Below are 21,389 nucleotides of genomic sequence, written 5' to 3'. Positions count from 1 at the left end.
TGGCTGACACTGACGGCGGTGGTGGACAAATGCTGCGCAGCTAGCGCCATTCGACGGCCAACACCGCGGTTCCTGGTGTGTCCGCTGTGCCGTGCGTGTGATCATTGCTTGTACAGCCCTCTCGCAGTGTCTGGAGCAAGTATGGTGGGTCTGACACACCAGTGTCAATGTGTTCTTTTTTCTATTTCCAGGAGTGTATATAATACAGGAGAAAGAAATGCAAACAATTAGTTATATACTCAAAACAGTCTACAAAAGACTGATAAACAGCTAATACAATGTGAAGTTACACAAATCACAAATGAAAGAACACATATTTGCATATCGAGCAGATTTTAATTGAAATGGATTAGGTAATTTCAGTTCAACATCAGTCTCTGGTACAGAAAGTCTTTCATCTGTTGTCATGAATTTCATTGTTCCAGTTAAGCTTTTGTAAAATTACACTTCAGCTCCATCTTTTAGGACTTTAAGAACCTTAGCAACGTAATGTCTGAAAGTAGTAGAGTCTTTACCATAAACTTTCACAATCACAAAGCTTCCTAGGGAATACACCATACTGTTGTTATCTGAAGACAGACTCACTGCTGAAGATGAGTCATCATAGAGAAGAGATCTTTCAGACTCTTCAGATTCTTCCAACTCAAAGAGCTTACTCTTTGGTCTCTTATTCTGATCAGACTTCTTTCTTATCATCCTATTAGATTTCTTCATTTTCTTTTCTTCTTTTAATTTAACTTAATCTTGAAGAAAGTTTTTTTATTGGGGTGTCTGTCACAATCATTGGTTTTGATTTCTTGGTTTGTTTTCTCCTTGGAAGAGGGACTTTTGGATGAGGCTGAATGTCTTCTGGAGAGATTGGTTCAGTTCTTTTGCCATTCATCTTGACTTCTTTAGAAGGCTGAGGAATATTTAAATCTGTAGTTATGGTCTTGTCAGCAACAGTGGAAGTAGATGGCATATCATTTCTCTGGTTAGATTCACTGCGCAAAGGCTGATTGGTTAAATAAGTTGGGACATAGTCTTCAGGTCGAAAAAGTCACTGTTTACTGGTTCAATACCACATGCCCCAAAACCACTGCATATATTTCGGCTGGTGAACGCAAGGGAAAAGCTCTGTCAAACAGTCTAGCAACATCATAGATTGTGATAGATCTCCCTGTATGTGCCATAAGATCACAACATGCTGTATTATAGAACTTCTTGCAAGATGCAAAAACTCGCATATACAGAGGTTGGAGGTTATGGATCATGTGAGTAGGCAAAGTAAGCCAAATAATTCCATTTTCTTTTGCACATGGTATTGCTGCTATGCTTGTGTGGCTTTCATGATTGTCAAGAATCATGAGCTTAGGATGTTCCTTTGTAGGCCTTTAATGTTTTACGAAGTGCTGCAGGACTGATAAAAATAGTTCACTGTTCATCCAGCCTGATGCAGTGGCTCCATCCTCAGAGCCTGGTGGGGCATTATGCAGCATGTGATCTTTAAAATGCACCCTAGGAAACACAAGGAATGGTGGCACAGCTGTTCCAGAAGCACTGATTATTTTAACCATTGTCACAAGTGATCCTCTTTTAGCAGATATAGCTTGTCCAACTGCTCTGCACCAAATTTGTGCCAATACTTTAGGTGGTTTCTGCACAGTGGTTACCTCTCATCCAGATTGTATATGTCTTGTATTAAGATGTGTAGTTTTCTTTAAGGCATATCAGATTGTCAAATAACACTTTCACATTTGCCTCTGTGAAGCTAGTGGCACATGATATACTTGTCTATTCTGGTGTTCGTAATGAAAGTCTGTTTCGTTTCATAAATGCCCTGAGCCTTTACAGTTCTGCAACTTTCTCTCTTCCCCAGTTCTGTGGTACAGATTTGCCATTCCTCTTAGCATGTTCATAAGCCAGAATCCTTGCAGTTTTTGTGATTAAGCCATAATGGATGTTGCATGCTGTAGTAATATAGTCAGCAAGTGTTTTTTCCTCCTCCTCTGTGAAAATTTGTAGATGTTTATTTGATGGCCTAAAATTTATGTTGTCAACTCATAGATGAACAGCCTTTCCTATGAATCGTTTAAGGGTTGATTTAGGAATACCCACACTACTTTCTAATTTTCGCAAAAGACACTTGCTCATGGATATGTTGACTGACTGTGTCTTTCAGCAGTTCTGGTGGATAATCTCTGTGATTGGTAGTTTTCTGCCTTATTCTTGGCATTATGAACCACGTAATTCACAGAATGTGTAAATATTATGCTTAATAAAGCTTCTGTTTATATACAGTAGTAAGTATAAGGGTAATTATAAGGCAAGTTTTCAGTGGGGTTAACTGGACTACTGACCAGTTAACCCCAAAATGTGTTGGCACTTAATCCCACATACGCTCATGAAATGTATTGTGGAACAGCATAACCTCAACCAAAAGAACATTTGGAAATAAGATATGTAATGAAGCCTTTAAAAAATACTTTTAAATGAAATTATCACCAACTTATTTGATACTCAATGACTGCAGGCAGAAGAAAAACACAAATAGCAAAATATTTACCTCAAACCTTGAAAACAAAGCTATGGTTAATAACACTGCAGTAACCAGCTTCAGGCGCCAAAATATCACATGAAGTGATGGAGGGCTGCAAACTTTACATAATCAGATTTTCCTTAGACTAAAATTTCCCACCTTATTAATTTTTAATAGAGTGGTTCAGCTAACCTCCATGACCAGTTAACCTCACTTTACGAATAGTCGCCAGATTATACAGGCAATGAAACAGTGAAGTACAGGAAAGGCAGAAGTATGGATTTTGCCTGCTTTTTTGCTACAGTTTAAGTTCAAATAAATATTACTGCACGTAAATAATCCTGTACTACACCCTTATACATTAAGTTTTTAAAAGAGGAAAAGCCCAGTAGATAACTTGAAGGATGATAAGAAGAAATTGGGCAGGGGGGGGGGGTGTAACTTTAGAAAAGCATTTTTTATTATCAACAAACAGAAATACTAAAATACTTAGATACTAAAACACACACTTTTTATACTGAACATATCATCTCAAGAATACCTCTTTCTTGCTGGAATTTACTTTCGAAAGCTATTATTCTTTGAACAAACTCTGTATATCATTTAAGAAATTCTAGTAATTTGCCTTTACTCTGATTGAAGTTAACACAAGCAAACGTTTACTATAACACTATGCAATAGTTAAGAAAATGTTTTCATAATATACACAAAAACAATTTAAGTGGTGCCTCTTTATATTAACTTGGCACTTCATAAGTCTGTAAAACAGGATGCTCAGATTAATCACACACCAAGAAGGAAGGTGTATGATTAGGATGAAATAACACAGTGAACCAGTTTCTGTAAAGTTCAAGAATGATTATGAAAAACAAAATTAGTGGTTCACACTATACAAAAGCAAAAATACAGAAAATCTGATCCGGTGGCAACATTATCTGATGGCTATAGTAACAATAGACAAAACTTTTAAAGCAAAAAAGAACTATAAAAATTGAAGTGAACCATAAACAAATAATGTTGTGGAGAGAAACCTAGTGGCGAAATAATAGCCACAGACATCCCATTTCCTAATGTGTTACCTCTCATGTAACATTGACATGACACAATTTACCAATATGACAATGCTTGGCCACACATAAGACATGTCAATGAATTGTCTGTGTGATGTTGAAAAGTTCCATCGGTCAGAAAGATAGTCAATACTCAGGTCTGACTGTGGTGAAACATGCATGGCACTCCATCCTCCGTGTCAGTATCCAGGATGTCTAGGTGGAGTTACAACAGTTTTGGGACAGCTTATTCACAAGAAGTTATAATGGCTTTAGAACGTCCTTCCCAACAGAATTACTTCATACATCAAGGCAAGTATGGGTACAACATGATACTTTGAAGTGGGTTCAAACAGCTAAGTTTTGAGGAAATGAAATAACATCATATATTGTCTCAAGCCATGAAGTTTCATTTCGTTCTGTCCACCACCCCTTCAGCATGCTTCTCTTTATGTATAACCCCGTTCACTTTTAAGCATACACTCCAGAACAAGTGCTACCCAGAATTTTAGATGGAAATTATTTTTGTAATTCTACTTGCTTCCCTTGGTCTTGACTCTTCCTTATTTTCCTGCTGAAGACCACCATAAATTCAAATTCCCACATGTTATTCGCACTGCAGTAAGGTTTTGTGCAACTGCAATGCACCGAAACCCCACTTCCATATCCAGTCCCTGCAGGATGAATTTGGAACATACACAGGGTGATTCACGAAGATATGCAAATATTTTAATATGTTATTCTACAATTGAAACTAAAGAAAAAAGTTGATATAAACATAGGTCTGCAAATTTTTAATTACAGAGTTACGGCTAATAAAAGACTTTAGCAACTTCACTAATATGACTCCATGGCAAAACTGTATGAGGCTGAAGTAAATTACGATTTCCATTTTTTTGTTGTTATTGATCTGAGGAATCTAATAAAACATGCCCCAGATGTGTATCTGCATTAGTTTTCCAGAACATCCAGAGAAGCAAAGATTATTACACAAATAAATTTGTTTACTTTCCATTAAGGATGTAGAAAAGTTACATCAATGTTGGCAAACCTTAGTGAGTTGTTTCAGTCATTTCCTAACCTCGATACGAGTTAGTTTTGTGTATTGTTGAGTGAAAGAACATAATAACAACGGTGTGTTTAAGTGAAACCAGAATTCACGTCTGCTATGGTATTAACAAAAGCGTATTACCTGGCACATTCTTACAGTTTCAGTTAACGTTATTCCCATCATTTTCCCAAAATTAAATTCTCTACAACTTTTGTTTGAATCTTTGTGCAATTGTCTGGAATTAAAAAAAAATGAGGCAAGTAGTCAATAAATTTAAAATTTTATGAAATTATGTTTTTGCTTCTATGGATCTTCTGGAAAACTACTGCAGATACACGACTGGGACATGTTTTATTAGATTCAACAGATCAGTAACAACCAAATAAAAGGAAATCGTGTTTTACTTTAACCTCATACAGTATTGCGATGGCTTCATATTAGCAAAGTTGCTACATTTCAGGCAAAATCTCTTATTAGCTGTAACTCCGTAACTAAATATTTGCGGATCTATGTCTATATAAACTTTTTTCTTTAGTTTTACTTGTAGAATAACATATTAAAAATATTTTCATATCTTTGTGAATCATTCTGTATAACCAGTAATGAAAGTACAAACTGTATCCAGCACATCAATACGTAAAAAAAAACTCTTGGAAAAGAATTTTGACATACAAATATTACTGAATTGAGTGAAATACATGTGTTCTGGACTGAAAATGATCCACATTGTCATACCATATAAATATGTGTAAAATCTGATGCAAGACATTAAATATGGAAAGTGAGCTCTACTATACGTGTGTAGCCAGAGAAACGTGTAGAGACTGCGTGAAATAAGGCTACTGTTAATCACCAGAGCCGCAGCGTTTTATAAAAATAATATTAGGCACCATACGATTTTTTCATCATAATTTGTAGTGTGTGGACGTGGAGAGATGTGCAAATGTAAAGGTGGAACTCACCAGACGCAGGAAACATTGGCGCCATGAGGTGGGGCACTGGAGTGAAGACCAGCGTGTGGCGCAGCAGAGGTGTTCCCGCTGTCTGCAGCGGCTGGCACACTGCACAGAGAGAGCGGCATTGCCCACACACAGTAAATACGTAGAACATACACTCCCAACGACAAATAGTTCGTTCACTAAGATGAATGAGTCGCCAATGAGTTAATCGCTTTATGCATTGCTTATCCTGAGTTTCCAAGACGTGTAGCTGAAGTATGCCTAAAAGCAGTTTGTATAAAATACAGCGAAAATGAGAGGTAACTGTACCTTTTGTACCTGGAGGACAATGCTCAAGGGTCATTCAGTACTTAAAAGACAAACTGGTCTGGAGAAAAAAGCGTTTCTTCTTAAAAAACAGTACTTTTTCTGCTTTTCAACATAATCCCCTTGAACATTTATGCACTGGTTCCAACTGGCTACAAGCCTTTTTATTCCGACTGCAAAGAACTCCTTATCTTGATGTTTGAAGCAATTTCCCACAAACTCTTTCACGTCCTCGTGGTCCTGGAACCTGTTCCCACATAATGCGTCCTTCAGTGCACCAAGCAAATGGAAAACACGAGGTGCTAAATCAGGACTGTAAGGGGGGGGTGGGGAATGAGGGAGTACTTCTCAGACTATTTTGTCGGTGGTTTCACGGGTTAGTTGAGCAATATGAGGAAGTGCGTTGTCTTGTTGGAGAAACACCTCTCCTCTGAGATCCACGCCATCTCTCTCTCATGGCTGGCTTCACCTTGTTTAAAAGCAAATCAGAGTAGTATTTTCTGTTCATTGTACGCTGCTCTTCGAGATAATCACAAAAAATTGTACCTTCAGGATCCCAAAACACTGTCAACATGACTTTTCCTGTTGATGCTTGGGTTCTGAATTTTTTCTTGACAGGTGAGTTGGTGTGCTTCCACTCCATGCTCAGTCTATTTGATTCTGGCTCATAATACTGAATCCAAGTTTCATCACAAGTTAAAATTTCGTTGAGGAAGTGCTCACCTTCTCTTTCACAACGTTCCTTTAACTCTGTGCACACTCTCAGTGTTGTTTTCTTGCGTAGCCACGTCAAGTGCTTTGGGACCCATCTTGCACATGTTTCGAGGTACTAACACCTAGTTACAGATAATGTTATCGACTATACCAATACTAACTTGAACCTTATGAACCACCATGTCCACAGTCACACGGCGGTCGGCACGAATAATGTCATCACTTCGACTTCCAAGTGAGGGAGTTGAAAATGCATCTTGTCGGCCAGAACAGTGTTCGTCAGTCACTGAGTTGTGACCATTTTTGAACTGACCTACCCCCTTGTGAAACTTTGCACCATTTATGCAATCTTCACCATGACCTTTAGACATACTACAGTGTATATTCACTGGTTTCCCGCCTTCAGCAAGTAAAAACCCAATAAGAGAACATTGTTCAACTAGTGTGGACGTTTCAAACGCACTCACCATCTTGAATTGTATTTTTGATGCTATAAACAAAACAATGCTGATACATCAGCCTGAAAAGGACTCGTTCCAGTGATGGCAACTTCAAACCATAAAAGTAACAAACTTGTCCTACCAACAGTTTCTTCCCTAGACCAATCTGCCTCTTTAATTATTGAATGACCCTCGTACTTAGGAATGCACATCATTTCCTGATCGGGTGTTTCAATCTAGTGAAAGATCTTCATTCACGTGACGCAACGCACTCTATAAACCTAAGCTGGTCCCAGCATCTTCTACTCTTTTTCATTTTGTGGGACGTGAGATTGTGTTTTGTACAATGTTTGTAAATTACAGCAGTTCTGTACATTTTAGTGCTGTATTAACTAGTAAAGTTTTGGGGGAATTTTGTGAATTCCTCATTTACAGAGTTTTATGACGAATTAAATTAAGTTTATTTTCAAACAGAGTTACGTAACGTATGGGCAGTTACGGTACACCTCATCTATCGTGCACCATATTGTACCTTGTAAAAGATGTTCTTCTTAGATGGCACATGGGATATTTCCAAATGAATTCAGTTTGTTTAATCTCTTAACAGTTTTTGCGATCTTGAAACAGGAAGTTTTTATGTAAATGGAGAGATCAGTGGTGCCAGTTGAAGCAAGACATTGTGTGGAATGAGTGGCGAAAAGTGAAAATGTGCACAGGACTGGGATTCGAACCCGTGATCTCCTGCTTACTAGGCAGGTGCGTCAACCACTGCGCCGCCCAGGTGACAGCTACCACGGCTGCGCTGGCTACCTCGGCACGCCTCACAGCCGATCCAGGTTCCAACAGCGCACCGCCTGCCTGCAGTCCCTGCCCACTGACTCCGCGTTCTCTACGCTGAGATTGGTTCAAATGGCTCTGAGCACTATGGGACTTAACTGCTGAGGTCATCAGTCCCCTAGAACTTAGAACTACTTAAACGTAACTAACCTAAGGACATCACACACATCCATGCCCGAGGCAGGATTCGAACCTGCGACCGTAGCGGCCGCGCGGTTCCAGACTGTAGCGCCTTTAACCGCTTGGCTACCACGGCCGGCTACTCTGAGATTTCCACAGGAGATTCGATGTATTCATGCATCTGCACTGAAGAAGGTGGATCCATTGCCCAGCAAGGCGAGTCAGTTATATGAATCCAACGTGTCTGTTCTTTCAGACTTCGATATAATCAAAATTTTTGTAAGTAGCCCATAGTTTCTATTACAAAATGTTGTCACTTGTAACTGTTCTTTTTATTCTACTAATTCTAAATCTATTTCACTTGCAAATTACTGGTCTGAAGTAGATTAGTATTGTAACATGTAGACTATTAAATGCAGTATTGACAAGATTATCTCGATTGCAATACTTTTCAATTTGAATAGATTAATGTTCGTAAGCTCATGACCTTGCGATATCTAGAAACTATTATTTACATTTAGAATTACCTTACTTTCATGCTGCTGCCTATAACGAGTCAGCCTCCTCCAACGTTACCTTATTTTTATGGAGATAATCGATGCCATGTATTCTATTGATTCTTGCATAGCTTAAAATTATCTCAGATTTTCCAGTAACAGAATTCATATGATATTTACGCGATGTATTATATTTCAGGCTAAATTGCATACAAACAAATTAATGTGTTATAAGAGATATGTGCTAACAGTTAAAATTACTTTTCTTTTAAAAATATTTGAAATTACAAAATTTCTGGCATATTTAAAATTCATATTATTGGTTGCACAGTATAATGCTAATTATTAAATTCATAAGAAGCGAATGAAAGCATTGCGCACTATCAGAAAGTGTGATACTTGAGTTTCTTCTACTGTATACAATTTTCGAACACTTTACAGGAATTGAGCCAGGTAATATTTACAGCGTCCACCGATTTTTCCGCGGGAGTACACCACGCCATTTTCAAGGCACAAACTGGTAACGGGCAGGCGGTGTACAGACAAATTTAAAACCTCCGTTCTAGGAGTAATTCAGGAAAGATAACACACACACACCGAACACTAGTGCCACCAAAGGTCACCAAAGTGAGAGATATCGATAGTGAAAGACTACGAACTAGCAAGTGAGGTAGCATTGACTGCGTCGCTCTGTTTTATGACAAGGAGAGAGCAGAATTCGAAGCAGAGTTTAAACAAAAACCTCCACCCCTGTTTACAAGCTTGCTCGCTAATTCAATCTCAACAGCCTCCTGAATAACATCGTCCCAACAGCTGGACGTGCATCTCAATATCTCGTTACAGGGTGACCTGTATCCAAACAATGTTCGGCAATAGCAGATCTACTTGGCTGTTGTAATCGTGTGAGCCGTTTATGCTCAGTGCATCTCTCCTCCACGCTCCTGATAGCCCGACCAATGTACGCCATACCACGGCTACAAGGAATGCGATATACATCCACCTTATGCAAACCAAGATCATCCTTAACAGAACAGAAAAGCACTCTAATTTATATCATCTGAACTGGATCCACCAGAAAATTCGTTTTCCTATGGAGGTGGAAGATGGTAATTACCTTCCCTTTCTTGACGTTTTGGTTACGAGGAAGGTTAATCGACCATTGCGATATGCAGTTTACCGGAAACGTACTCACACTGACTTGTATTTACAGGCTGATAGTTCTCACCATACTGCTCAGCGTGAAGGGGTATTTCGTGCCTTGGTACACAGGACACATGTTATTACCGACACTGAGACTTTGCCAGCTGAGCTGGCGCATCGTGAAACTACATTTCGTCGAAATGGTTATAGTGAAAGACAGATTGAAGGTGCGTTGCGCTATCGACCAACTGTGCATCGGATCACTGATGATAATACTGTGTTGACACCTAAGTCTACTGCCTTTTTGCCTTACTTACGAAGCACGTCCAACAGCGTCGGTCGTATTTTACGGAAATACGATGTAAAATGTGTTTTCCGACCTCCATCTAAAATCAGAGTGCTTTTAGGTTCTGTTAAGGATGATCTTGGTTAGTATAAGGCAAGTGTGTATCGCATTCCTTGTAGGTGTGGCATGACATATATTGGTCAGACTATCAGGATCGTGGAGGACCGATGTACTGAGCATAAACGGCACACACAATTACAGCAGCGAAGTAGACCTCCTACTGCCGTACAGTGTTTGGGTACTGGTCACCCTATGTTTTATAAAAATACCAAGATATTGGCATGCAGGTCCAGCTATTGGGACAGTGTTATTAAGGAAGCAGTTGTGATTAAATTAGCGAGCAACCTTGTAAACATGGATGTAGGTTTTTGTTTAAACTCTGCTCTCTCCCCTGTCAAAAAACAGAGGAACAGACTCAAATTTACGTCTCATGCTAACTCGTAGTCTCTCACTATCTATACCTCTGTCTTTCGTCATCTTTGGGGGCACTAGTGATCATTGTGTGTGCCTATGTTATCTTTCCTGAATTACCCCAAGAACGGAGGTTTTAAATTTGTTTGTACATCGCCTGCCCGTTACAGTTTGTGCCCTGAAAATGGTGGGGTGTACTCCCGCCGAAATATCGGTGGTCGCTGTAAATATTACCCGGCTGAATTCCCGTAAGTTGTTTAAATAACTGAATGTGAACGTGAATGATGATACATTTCCTAACGTGGGAATATCTAATGAAACTGATTGCCAGAAATTATACAGTTGGTTAATCACACACATGTACACCTGTGCAACACAGACGAGTTGCCTCTCTCGTGCTTACCTGGTGTCTGCTTGTGCCTCTGCAAGCAGGCGAACTAACTCCACAAAAGTGCGCGGGTAGCTGCGTGCAGCGTCAACCCAGCCCTCCGTGGCCATCACCCTGAGGAAGCGGGCGCCTATGAAGGCGACGGCGGCCCGCGTGAGGCCGGTGCAGGAGTGCCGCATGGCGGACACGGCGGTGGCGGCCGCCGTCTCAACGGACAGCTGCGCAGCCGCGAGCTGCTCGCACGCCGGCTCCACTGTGGACAGCTCTGGAACACGGCCCCACTCAGCAAGCCTCTGCGGCCCCCATACTTGTATCAGCCACAAGTAGGTTCAAAATGGTTCAAATGACTCTGAGCACTATGGGACTCAACTGCTGAGGTCATTAGTCCCCTAGAACTTAGAACTAGTTAAACCTAACTAACCTAAGGACATCACAAACATCCATGCCCGAGGCAGGATTCGAACCTGCGACCGTAGCGGTCTTGCGGTTCCAGACTGCAGCGCCTTTAACCGCACGGCCACTTCGGCCGGCCCACAAGTAGGTCTGTATCAAGCAACGGCTGGAAAATGTTTGCCCATCGTACGTCTGTCGCAACAATACGATATCCTTACTGTGTAGAATTCATGCCAAGGTTGAATAGCTCCATATCTTTAATGCTATCGCTTAAGGAATTTCTTCTTAATCTGCACAAAAAAGAACCAAATCGAGATGATGCAAAGAAACTGGTACACCTGCCTATTATCGTGTACGGCACTCACAAAAGTGCCACAAAACGACGTGGCATTGACTCGACTAATGTCTGAAGTAGTACTGCAGATAACTGACACCGTGAATCCTTCACGGCTCTCCGTAAATCCGTAAGAGTACGACGGGGTGGAGATCTCTTCTGAACACTATGTTTCAAGGCATACCAGATATGCTCAATAATGTTCGCATCTGATAGTCGGCGGAAGTGTTTAAACTCAGAAGAGTATTCCTGGACCCACTCTGTAGCAATTCTGGACGTGTGGGTATCGGATGGCCCTGCTGGAATTGTCCAAGTCCGTCGGAATGTGCAGTGGACATGAACGGATGCAGGTGATCAGACATGATGCTTACGTACTGTCGCATGTCAGAGTTGTATCTAGAAGTATCAGGGGTCCCACATCACTCCTACTGCACACACCCCACACCATTACAGAGCCTCGACCAGCTGGAGCAGTTCCCTGCTGACATGCAGGGTCCATGGATACATGAGCTTGTCTCCATAATTGGACATGTGCGTCTGCTGGACACAATTAGAAATGAGACTCCTCTGACCAAGCAACACGTTTCCAGTCATCAAAAGTGCAATGTCGGTGCTGCCGTGCCCAGCCGAGCTTTGTGTCATGCAGTCATCATGGGTACACAAGGGGGCCTTCGGCTCCGAAAGCCCTTATCGATGATGTTTCGTTGAATGGTTCATACACTGATGCTTGTTCATCGCCCAGCTTTGAAATCTGCTGCACTTTCTGAAGGTCTGCACTTCTGTCACACTCACCAATTCTTTTTTCGTCGTTGGTACCGTTCTTGCAGGATCTTGATCGGGCTGCAGCGATGTCAGAGATATGATGTTTTACGGATTCCTGATATTCCCGATACACTCGTGAAATGGTCGTACGGAAAAATCTCCACTTCATCGCTGCCTCGGAGATGCTGTGTCCCACTGCTCGTGCTCTGGCTATACCACAACGCTGAAACTCACATAAATCTTGATGAACCTACAACTGTGGCAGCAGTAACCGATCTAAGAAGTGCGCCAGGATTTTGTCTTATACAGGCGTTGTCGACTGCAGCCCCTATCCTGCTTGTTTATGTGTCTCTGTATTTGAATACACATGCCTATACCTGTTTCTTTGGTGCATCAGTGTATTTGCACAGGAAGTCACCTAAAATTCAAATCCAGCACAGTACTGAGAATGGCAGTTTAAAACTGTGTGCTGGACCGAGACTCGAACTCGGGAACTTTGACTTTAGCGGGCAAGTGCTCTACCGCTACATTCTGAAAACATCCCCCAGGCTTTGGCAAAGCCATGTCTCCGCAATATCCTTTATTCCAGGAGCGCTAGTTCTGCAAGATTCGCAAGAAGAGCTTCTGTGAAGTTTGGAAATTGGGACGAGGTAGTGGCGGATGTAAAGCTATGAGGACGGGTCATGAGTCGTGCTTCGGTAGCTCAGATGGTAGAGCATTAGCCCGCGAAAGGCAAAGTTCTGAATTCGAGTCTCGGTCCGGCACATACTTTTAATTTCCACTATTCTCATTGATAAAATATCTCTGTTACAAGGTCCAGTTCTTACTGAAGATATTCCCAGTTCCTTTTATACTCAGTGTCTACAATGCCTACATTAGACGGTCAGTTGGATCCCTTAAATGACATGTTGCACCACTGTTTAATACTGCAACTAAATCTGAAAATCCTGAGAAGTAACAAAGCCCAGGCAAAGAGAATATAACAGCCAAACTTCTCGTAACTGAGGAAATGGAATACAAAGATAAGTTATATACTCTGATGTATAAAATATAGTGCAAAAAAAAATGCATCTGGAAAGACGACGTCAGTTTTGCGCTGATGACGAGATTTGCCACCGAGAGGGTGGAAAATGTCGTCCGCAGTGTCGTCCGCAAACAAATTTTCAGTACCTACGCACAGATACATCAGTTACATAACTGACGCGTAAAACTTCGGCTGCGATTTTCTCGGACTTGCCAAAGTAGTGCATCTCACTATTAGCACATTGCGTTGTTTTAATGGCCTACTAAACGTGTACAAAGTTTGAAGTAAATCTGTGATACCAAAGTCCTGGCCTCCCCTTGTTAGTAAAACGTCATCACATGGTGAATGAATGACATTGACATTACGCGTTTCTCGATAATTCACACACATCGAGTTGTACAGAAGAAGTGATTGTATGAAAATTACAGTACACAACTGTCAGAGGCAGACTGTATGTAACATGTAATTTCTGTTCACCTGTACAACTCGATGTATCTGATACCTGATGATGGGTTATCGTAAAACGCATAACAATAAAGTTATTCGTTCACCATTTGATGACGTTTAAGTAAGGGACCTATTCAACGTTTGTGGAGTACTGTTCCAGTCTTATAATGTTCACCCTAAAACACGGAAATGTCTCGAAATGCGAAAACTATCGAACTCATAGCTTAGTTCTGAAACTTTCACTGAATGCAACACCCAGTTACCTCGAACAACTGGCTGCAAGTGATTAGAAAATTAATTTGCCTCTCCTACAGACAAATGAATCAGAGGAGGAATATTGTCATGAATACTCGTTGCTGTTGTATTAGTCTTCAGTCCAGAGACTGGTTTTGCAGCTCTCTGTGCTACCCCATACTGTGCAAGCCTCTTCATCTCTGAATAACTACTACGACGTACATCCCTCTGAATCTGCTTAGTGTATTGATTTCTTGGTCTCCCTCTACGATTTTTACCCTCCACACTTACCTCCTTACCACCTTCTGTGCTCTTCTTGTCTAAACTGTTTATCATCCATGTTCCACTTCCATACATGGTTACACATCCCCACTTGCCCTTTCTGTGAAAACTTCGAATGTTGGCGTGAAAATCAAGAAAATGGCGGGAATTTACTTGTCCTAAGGCTGTGCTTAAGTCACACCCCCACCCCTCCTCCATAAATTGGTGGGAAATTGAAATATGTGTGTAAATATTTTTCTCTCTATTCACGTGAACAGAATTGGTGGGACAAGTTAGTATGCTGAGCTGTCATTATGGAAGCATCATGATGTGGTTGACCAATATGATCAATGTAAAGGACAGAGTGGCTTTCAATAGCTGTATTATATGTATGCATCCGAGGTAGGACTGTAGTCACAGTTCACTACAAAGGGAATAGTAGACTATGGTAATGAAAGGCTGTAGAAGAAAGGAGCAAAAAAATTCTCTTCAGCTGAATGTGGCAACACAATAGGATGGAGCCAAGGTGCATGTTGCAATTGATACATGCTCATTAGCATGAGGAAACTGTCGAGATATTGCAAATGAAGCATTCAGTGATCCAAAATGGAGGAGGCAGGCTCAGTTGTATCAGTGGAAGCGTATCCGTGTGTGAAATATTTAATATCAATGAGCATCAACTGCTTATCCCCGTTCCCTACCCCCTACACCAACACATTCTCTCATCTGATCATCGCCCACTCGCCATCCTCGGTGCTGGGTGCTGTGTGTTCTATCGAAGAGCTGCTGGTGTCTGAGCAGGAGGGGTTTAACAACCATGTTCCAGGAAAGCACGCAGCCAAGGATTGCTCCCATAGCGTGCTACATGCAGAATGGAAAAGAGTTGTACTGGATGAATACCTGAAGAAGAAGAGGAGCACTGTCCAGCAGATAGTGGCTGTGCTGCAGAATGGTGCCAAGATGCGTTCTGCAAGTCATGCAGACCGTTTATGTTGTTATAACTGCTTGCCATTTTTGAAAATCACAGTCAGCAGTTTCCACCTCACTCAAGATGTCTGCCTCTGATCCAGAGGATCAAGCAACTGGTCTAGTTCACAATTATGCCACAAAATGGGCTTGAATTTGGCAGTAGCCAATAGGAACGCACAACAGATCATATCAGGGATAAAAGCTGGGCACAGCAGCTCTGCAGCATCAGTTGCATTCACTCACGCAGCATGAAGCACCAGCTGAGAACGTGCAGCGCTGTCCAGCTGCAGCAGCAGCAGCAGCAGAACATGAAGAAGCTGCGGAAGGGTAAGTGACATTTTCTTAATGTCTGTGGTAACTGTCATTGTGAGAAAGATGAAGTGTTTGTTCTGCTATTGTCGCTATTAATGGGTTTTCTTCTTTGCCCATTAATGGATGTGGCGTCCTTCAGCGTGTCAGGACCTGAAGCAGTGGCGCCATCCGGTGTGTCGGAACCCAAAACAGTGGCAACACCCTGGGATCTTGCCATGCAGCTGGTCAGCTAGTTGGAGCAGGAGAATGAGCTGCCATTGATGGCTGAAGACACCCAGTCAGGCCTTGACTCTCAGAAGTGCACAAGCGATCCTAAACAGCATGACATGGTCAGTACTGGACCCCACTTAATGCGCCATCACAAAAAACTCAATTGTTACTGCATAGACAAAGTGAGAATATAGTGGATGAGTAGAAACCAATCAGGCTCTGTGCACCGCTGCTGTTCGCTTCAATGTATAGTCTAACTGCTACTGGTTTGAACTGTGGACACAGAACATGCTCCTTCTTTTCCTGATGTCAGAAATTTTTTCTCTCTTTTTATACAGTTTCTGATTGGTTCGGTTCCTAAATTGACCAGATTGTGTTCTTTGAGGTCCTAGTATTCTCCGGAGAATCTTTCGTTCTATCATTTCTAGCGTCCTGATCACTCCAGTTCTTCCTGAGAGTTTCCGTTGCATAGATAGGTCAAGGGCGGATCCTTGTTTGGTAATGTTTCAATTTTGCTTTTATCGAAATATTCTTCTTATTGTAGGTGTTGATAATTAGTTTATATGCTAATTTCATTCTTTTTATTCGTTCTCCGACGGCTTCTTTTTCAGTCAGTCCAATGTCTATCCATTGTCCAAGGTATTTGGTCTCTCTTCCTTCTGAATTTTCCCTCCTCATACGGTTACCATCTAGGAGGTGGCGTGATGTTTATGATATATTGTGTTTTCTCGATAGAGACCTGTAGTCCTGCTTTAGTTGTCTGCCTCTGCAGTTCTGTGGTTTGGTTAACTGGCTCTTCTAATGATTCACACAAGATCGCAATGTCATCTGCGAATGCTAGACGCCGGCCGCGGTGGCCGTGCGGTTCTGGCGCTGCAGTCCGGAACCGTGGGACTGCTACAGTCGCAGGTTCGAATCCTGCCTCGGGCATGGGTGTGTGTGATGTCCTTAGGTTAGTTAGGTTTAAGTAGTTCTAAGTTCTAGGGGGCTTATGACCTAAGATGTTGAGTCCCATAGTGCTCAGAGCCATTTGAACCATTTTTGAATGCTAGAAAGTCTACCTGTACGCCTTTATTCTTACACCCCAATCGCATTCCACCCAGTCCTTTCACTTCTTGTCGCCACTCACTGATCACCTTATCGAGGACACAATTAAAGACCAAAAGGGAGAGTCCGTCTCCCAGCCTTACCCCGGCTTTCATCTTAAAGACCTCTGACAGCTTTCCTCTGAACTTGACCTTGGCTGTTGGTTTGCTTAGGGTCTGTTTCACGACTTCATTGGATTTTCTATCCAAACTCATCTCACCTAAAATTTGGAACAACGTGTACCTGTCTACAGAATCATAGGCTTTCTTGAATATGAATGTAAGCATGAACTTTTCGATCCTCTGTTTTTGATAAACGATTGTCGGTTTTAGATTCTGGATCTGTTCCGCACATGATCTCTCCTTTCTTAAGCTTCCTTGGTTCTCATCAATTTGTGGATCTTCTACTCTATTTAGCAGTGCTTTTAAGAATACGTTATAGGTCACAGGTATTAAAGAAATTTCTCTGCAGTTTCCATGTCTCCTCTTATCGCCTTTCTTTTGTATAGGATGTGTTAGTGCCGATGCCCACCCTCCTGAAAGCTGCTCTTATTCCCACGTTTTTCGTGTAATTTGTGTTAGTTGCGTGACCTTCTTGCTAGCATAATTATGAGAAAGTAAAGCTCGTTCATAAAGGAGACGGCATATAGAACGCTAGTGCAACCTACTCTTGAATACCGATTGAGTGATTGTGATCCCCACCAGATCCAACTGGGGGGAGACACCTACGCAACTGGGGGGCGGTCTGCTAGATTTTCTTCCGGCAGGTGCGAGCAGCATGCCAGCACTACGCAGATGCTTCGTGAACTCAGATATTCACTATGCACTCGCCCAGTCCTCCCCCCACTTTTGTATGATTCTACGCCTGGTCTTTTATAACAATCAATGATGCTGTTATGTAAAGTGTTTTAAATTCCAACGTTGTTTGACACAATTTATTTTATATAACTGACCTATTTTTAAATATGATAGTGATTCATAATAATGTATAACTTCTCTTTTATAATTGACTATGTATCAAATATTTAAATACAGCGTCTTGCAAGATTCCATTTTATGTATTCTTATTTAAGCTGACTTTTTGCATGCGCACTGCGAAGTTAGCTCTTCACGCCATATAATGTAAGTACCGGCATCGTTTGCTCATTTCAAAGATATTGTAACCAGTTGGCATAATAAAAAGTTCCTCAACATGTTCCCATCACATACCACAGATCGCATGATGGAGACTGGGATGTATTTATGATGGTCTCTGACGAGCCTTTGACTTGTGTTTGTTTCAGTGGTTGCTTAGATACATTGTAGTGAACTTTAAAATCTGCGATTTGGTCATCCATTTCGTTCCACAACCATATCAAGTAAATCAGTCATGCTAACTGCCAGTAAATTAGCCAATTAATGAAATGTTCTAAGATTTACTTTTGACAAAATTGGTTTGTATAAGAGAATATACGTATTTTAGGAGCGACAGGGACAGCGAAGCGCTTTCTGCAAGGCACTGTTGCACAAATTTAGAGAACGACTCTAGTGACGCGACCGAAAATTTCGCGTAAAGACGATGAAGATAAAATGTGAGAAATTGGGTTCATACGGCGGTCTTTACACGGTCGTTTTTCACTCGCTCTATTTGCAAGTGGTAGTGACTAGTAGTGGCATAAAGCACCCTCCACCATTCACCGCAATGTGGTCTGCGGTGTAGGTATGTAGGTATAGATGTATCCATTAAGTGAGGCAGGACGTCAAACGGGCTGGCTTGGAACAGGAGAGGCACCACAGGACGTTTCAGTTTCCACTGTCTATACTTTTACAAATAAATTCATACAACTTTGTCAGCATGACCTGGAAAGATTCAGGATTCGCGCTCATTCCAGTGGAAGTTCAAAAACATAACAAAATAATTTTTTTGGCATGTGATATTTCATCATTTTTTCACTTAGTATTGGCTTCATTTGTTGCTATAGGTACACTTCATAAGTAGGAGAGATTCTTCGATGAATTTTGGACAGCATACATACTATACTTAGAGGTAAACGAAACTCTAGAATTTAATTAATTTATGAAAAAATTGAGTGAGCTGTTACATTTTAAACTTCATGTTTAGAAACAACTCAAATATTATAGTTACTTGCGTCAGATTTTACCACAGTTTTTAATAGATTAGGAAAACGAGTTTCATGAACCTGTAAATATGGTTTGTATGCTATGCAAAATTCATCGAAGAATCTCTTACTTATGAAGAAAAGTGTACCTATAGCAACAAATGCAGCCAATAGAAACTGAAAAAATGATGAAATTTCACATGCAAAAAAGTTTATTTTATTATATTTTTGAACTTCCGCTGCTATGAATGTGAATCCTGAATCCTTCCTGGTCATGCTGACAAACTTTAATGAATGTATTTATAAAAGTACAGACAGTGGAACATAATTCGACCTGAGGTGCCTGTCCTGCTCAAAATCGGCTCATTTCACGTCCTGCTCCAGTTAACTGAGCCTTGTTATTTTTTTTATGTTTGGCACAGATCATGTACCAAATGTACGGCCTTGACGTGCTGCTTCAGTAAACCAGGATCCTGTGCGACCCGTGTACATGCTGCGAAGGACTTATCCTCCCAACAGACGAAACCTGTGATACCTAATCCACGGTGCTAACCTGAATAGAGCTCTCCTTCCCGGTACCTAGAGTGTCAGGAATTTTAAATGGAAATACAGAGCAGAATTCGACCCCAAATTAATATACCCTTTCTCAAAATATCTAGGATTAATGGAATAAAATATTACCTTGATTCTCATTTTCTGAACTGTAGACTGTGACTTCAAGATCGGATTCTGAAAAAGCAATTGATTCAAGTCTCAATGGAAAAATAGAACACGTATTTCATTACGGATTATAAAATTGTTATTCATGATCATACCATACTTATTTTAGTTAAAAAATGTAAAAGTTGTACCTGTAATGGAATCTTTGTCACTGGAGCCAGCAGCTAAGACCATCGCCACAAAGAAGCAGATAAACCAGCTGCAGCTTCTGCACGACATAATGCTGGGATGCAGTAATTAGGCGAAGTAAAGATCTTCTTCCTAAAAATCATAAAATTTTCAGAACCTTGTACAATCTGAGATTTTGTAAATAAATGTAATACAAAACTAATTTTGTTGTTCCAGTCTATAATGTGTAAATTAATGTTTCAATCTATCGTGCATAGTATCATCTTGATATCACTTCGTTCTGTTATATATATATATATATACCGGCTCATTCAGCTAAGTTAATTCCTTCAAAAATTTCAAAAACCGCTAAGATGTCGTAATTCTGTTTACATCTGATCAAGTACGAGAAAGTGCCGTCTGTTTGATTTTAGAGGGATCAGTATCAACTTCGCATTAACGGACGAAACTCTAGTGCATGACACTAAGAGCTGATGTGTCGTGTAAAGCGAGAGAGGGGTGAGAGTGCGAGTGTGTGCCCTAGACGTCGGTTTCTACTGGCTGAACGAGACTTAGGCAGGCAAAGACGGGTCAGTGGGTACCTCGCAGCGTGGTGACGGCGGAAACTACGGTCTTAGGAATATAACAAACAGCGACTACTGAGCGCCGACTCGAATATGACTGTTGCCATCTCCTAAACACAGCATACGTTTTTCGTTTTTGATATTACGTGCATTTTGCTGCCACCTACAGCCAGGTGCTCCATAGCGACCACAGTAGTGATTTATACATCGTGAGAGCGAACCATGTGGCACTCCACAGAACTCACGGACTTCGAACGTGGTCAGGTGATTGGGTATCAGTTTTTCCATACGACTCTAAGCGAGCTTTCCACACTCCTAAACATCCCTAGGTACACTGTTTCCCATGTGATAGTGAAGGGGAAACGTGAAGGGACATGTACAAGACAAAAGCGTACAGGCCGAAGTCGTCTATTGACTGTCAGAGACCACCGACCGTTGAAGAGGTCCGTAATGTGTAATAGGCAGACATCTATGTGGGCCATCACATTCCAAACAGCATCACGATCCACTGCAAGTACTATGGCAGTTAGGCGAGAGGTGGGAAAACTTGGATCTCACGGCCGAGCGGCTGCTCGTAGGCCACACATCACGCCGGTAGATACCAAACGACGCCTCGCTAGGTGTAAGGAGCGTGAACATTGGACGACTGGACAGTGGAAAAACGTTGTGTGAAGTGACGAATCACGATACACAATGTGGCGATCCGAAGACAGGGTGTGGGAATGGCGAATGCCAGGCGAACCTCTGCCAGCCTATTTAGTGCCAACAGAAAGATTCCGAAGCGGTGGTGTTATAGTGTGATCGTATTTTTCATGTAGGGGACTTGCATCCCTTTGTTGTTTTGCTTGGCACTATCACAGTACTGGCCCATATTGATATTCTAAGCACCTTCTGGTTTGCAAGTGTTGAAGAGCAATTTGGGGATGGCGACTGTCTCTTTCAGCATGATCGAGCACCTGTTCATAATGCACGGTCTATGGCGGAGTGGTTACACGACAATAACATCCCTGTAATGAACTGGTCTGCACAGACTCCGGACCTGAATCGCATAGCACACCTTTGGGATGCTCT

General features: G+C 41.4%; 1 protein-coding gene across 1 annotated transcript in view; it reads right to left on the bottom strand.

The window, feature by feature from the left end:
- The window catches only part of LOC126108600 (ankyrin repeat, PH and SEC7 domain containing protein secG-like), a 52,582-nt gene that overhangs the window by 17,401 nt on the left and 13,792 nt on the right, over positions 1-21,389 (bottom strand). The window contains exons 2-5 of the mRNA XM_049913901.1: positions 19,758-19,887; positions 19,588-19,635; positions 10,792-11,041; positions 5,581-5,679 (exon numbers count right to left, since the gene is read on the bottom strand). Of these exons, the coding sequence (XP_049769858.1) occupies positions 5,581-5,679; positions 10,792-11,041; positions 19,588-19,635; positions 19,758-19,845 (485 nt within the window). The 5' untranslated portion in view covers positions 19,846-19,887. The remainder of the gene's footprint in view (positions 1-5,580; positions 5,680-10,791; positions 11,042-19,587; positions 19,636-19,757; positions 19,888-21,389) is intronic.

The sequence above is a fragment of the Schistocerca cancellata genome, chromosome 11 (assembly GCF_023864275.1).
Source record: "Schistocerca cancellata isolate TAMUIC-IGC-003103 chromosome 11, iqSchCanc2.1, whole genome shotgun sequence".
NCBI lineage: Eukaryota > Metazoa > Arthropoda > Insecta > Orthoptera > Acrididae > Schistocerca > Schistocerca cancellata.
The sequence above is the reverse complement of the archived record's forward strand: the minus strand, read 5'-3'. Positions and strand labels throughout refer to the sequence as shown.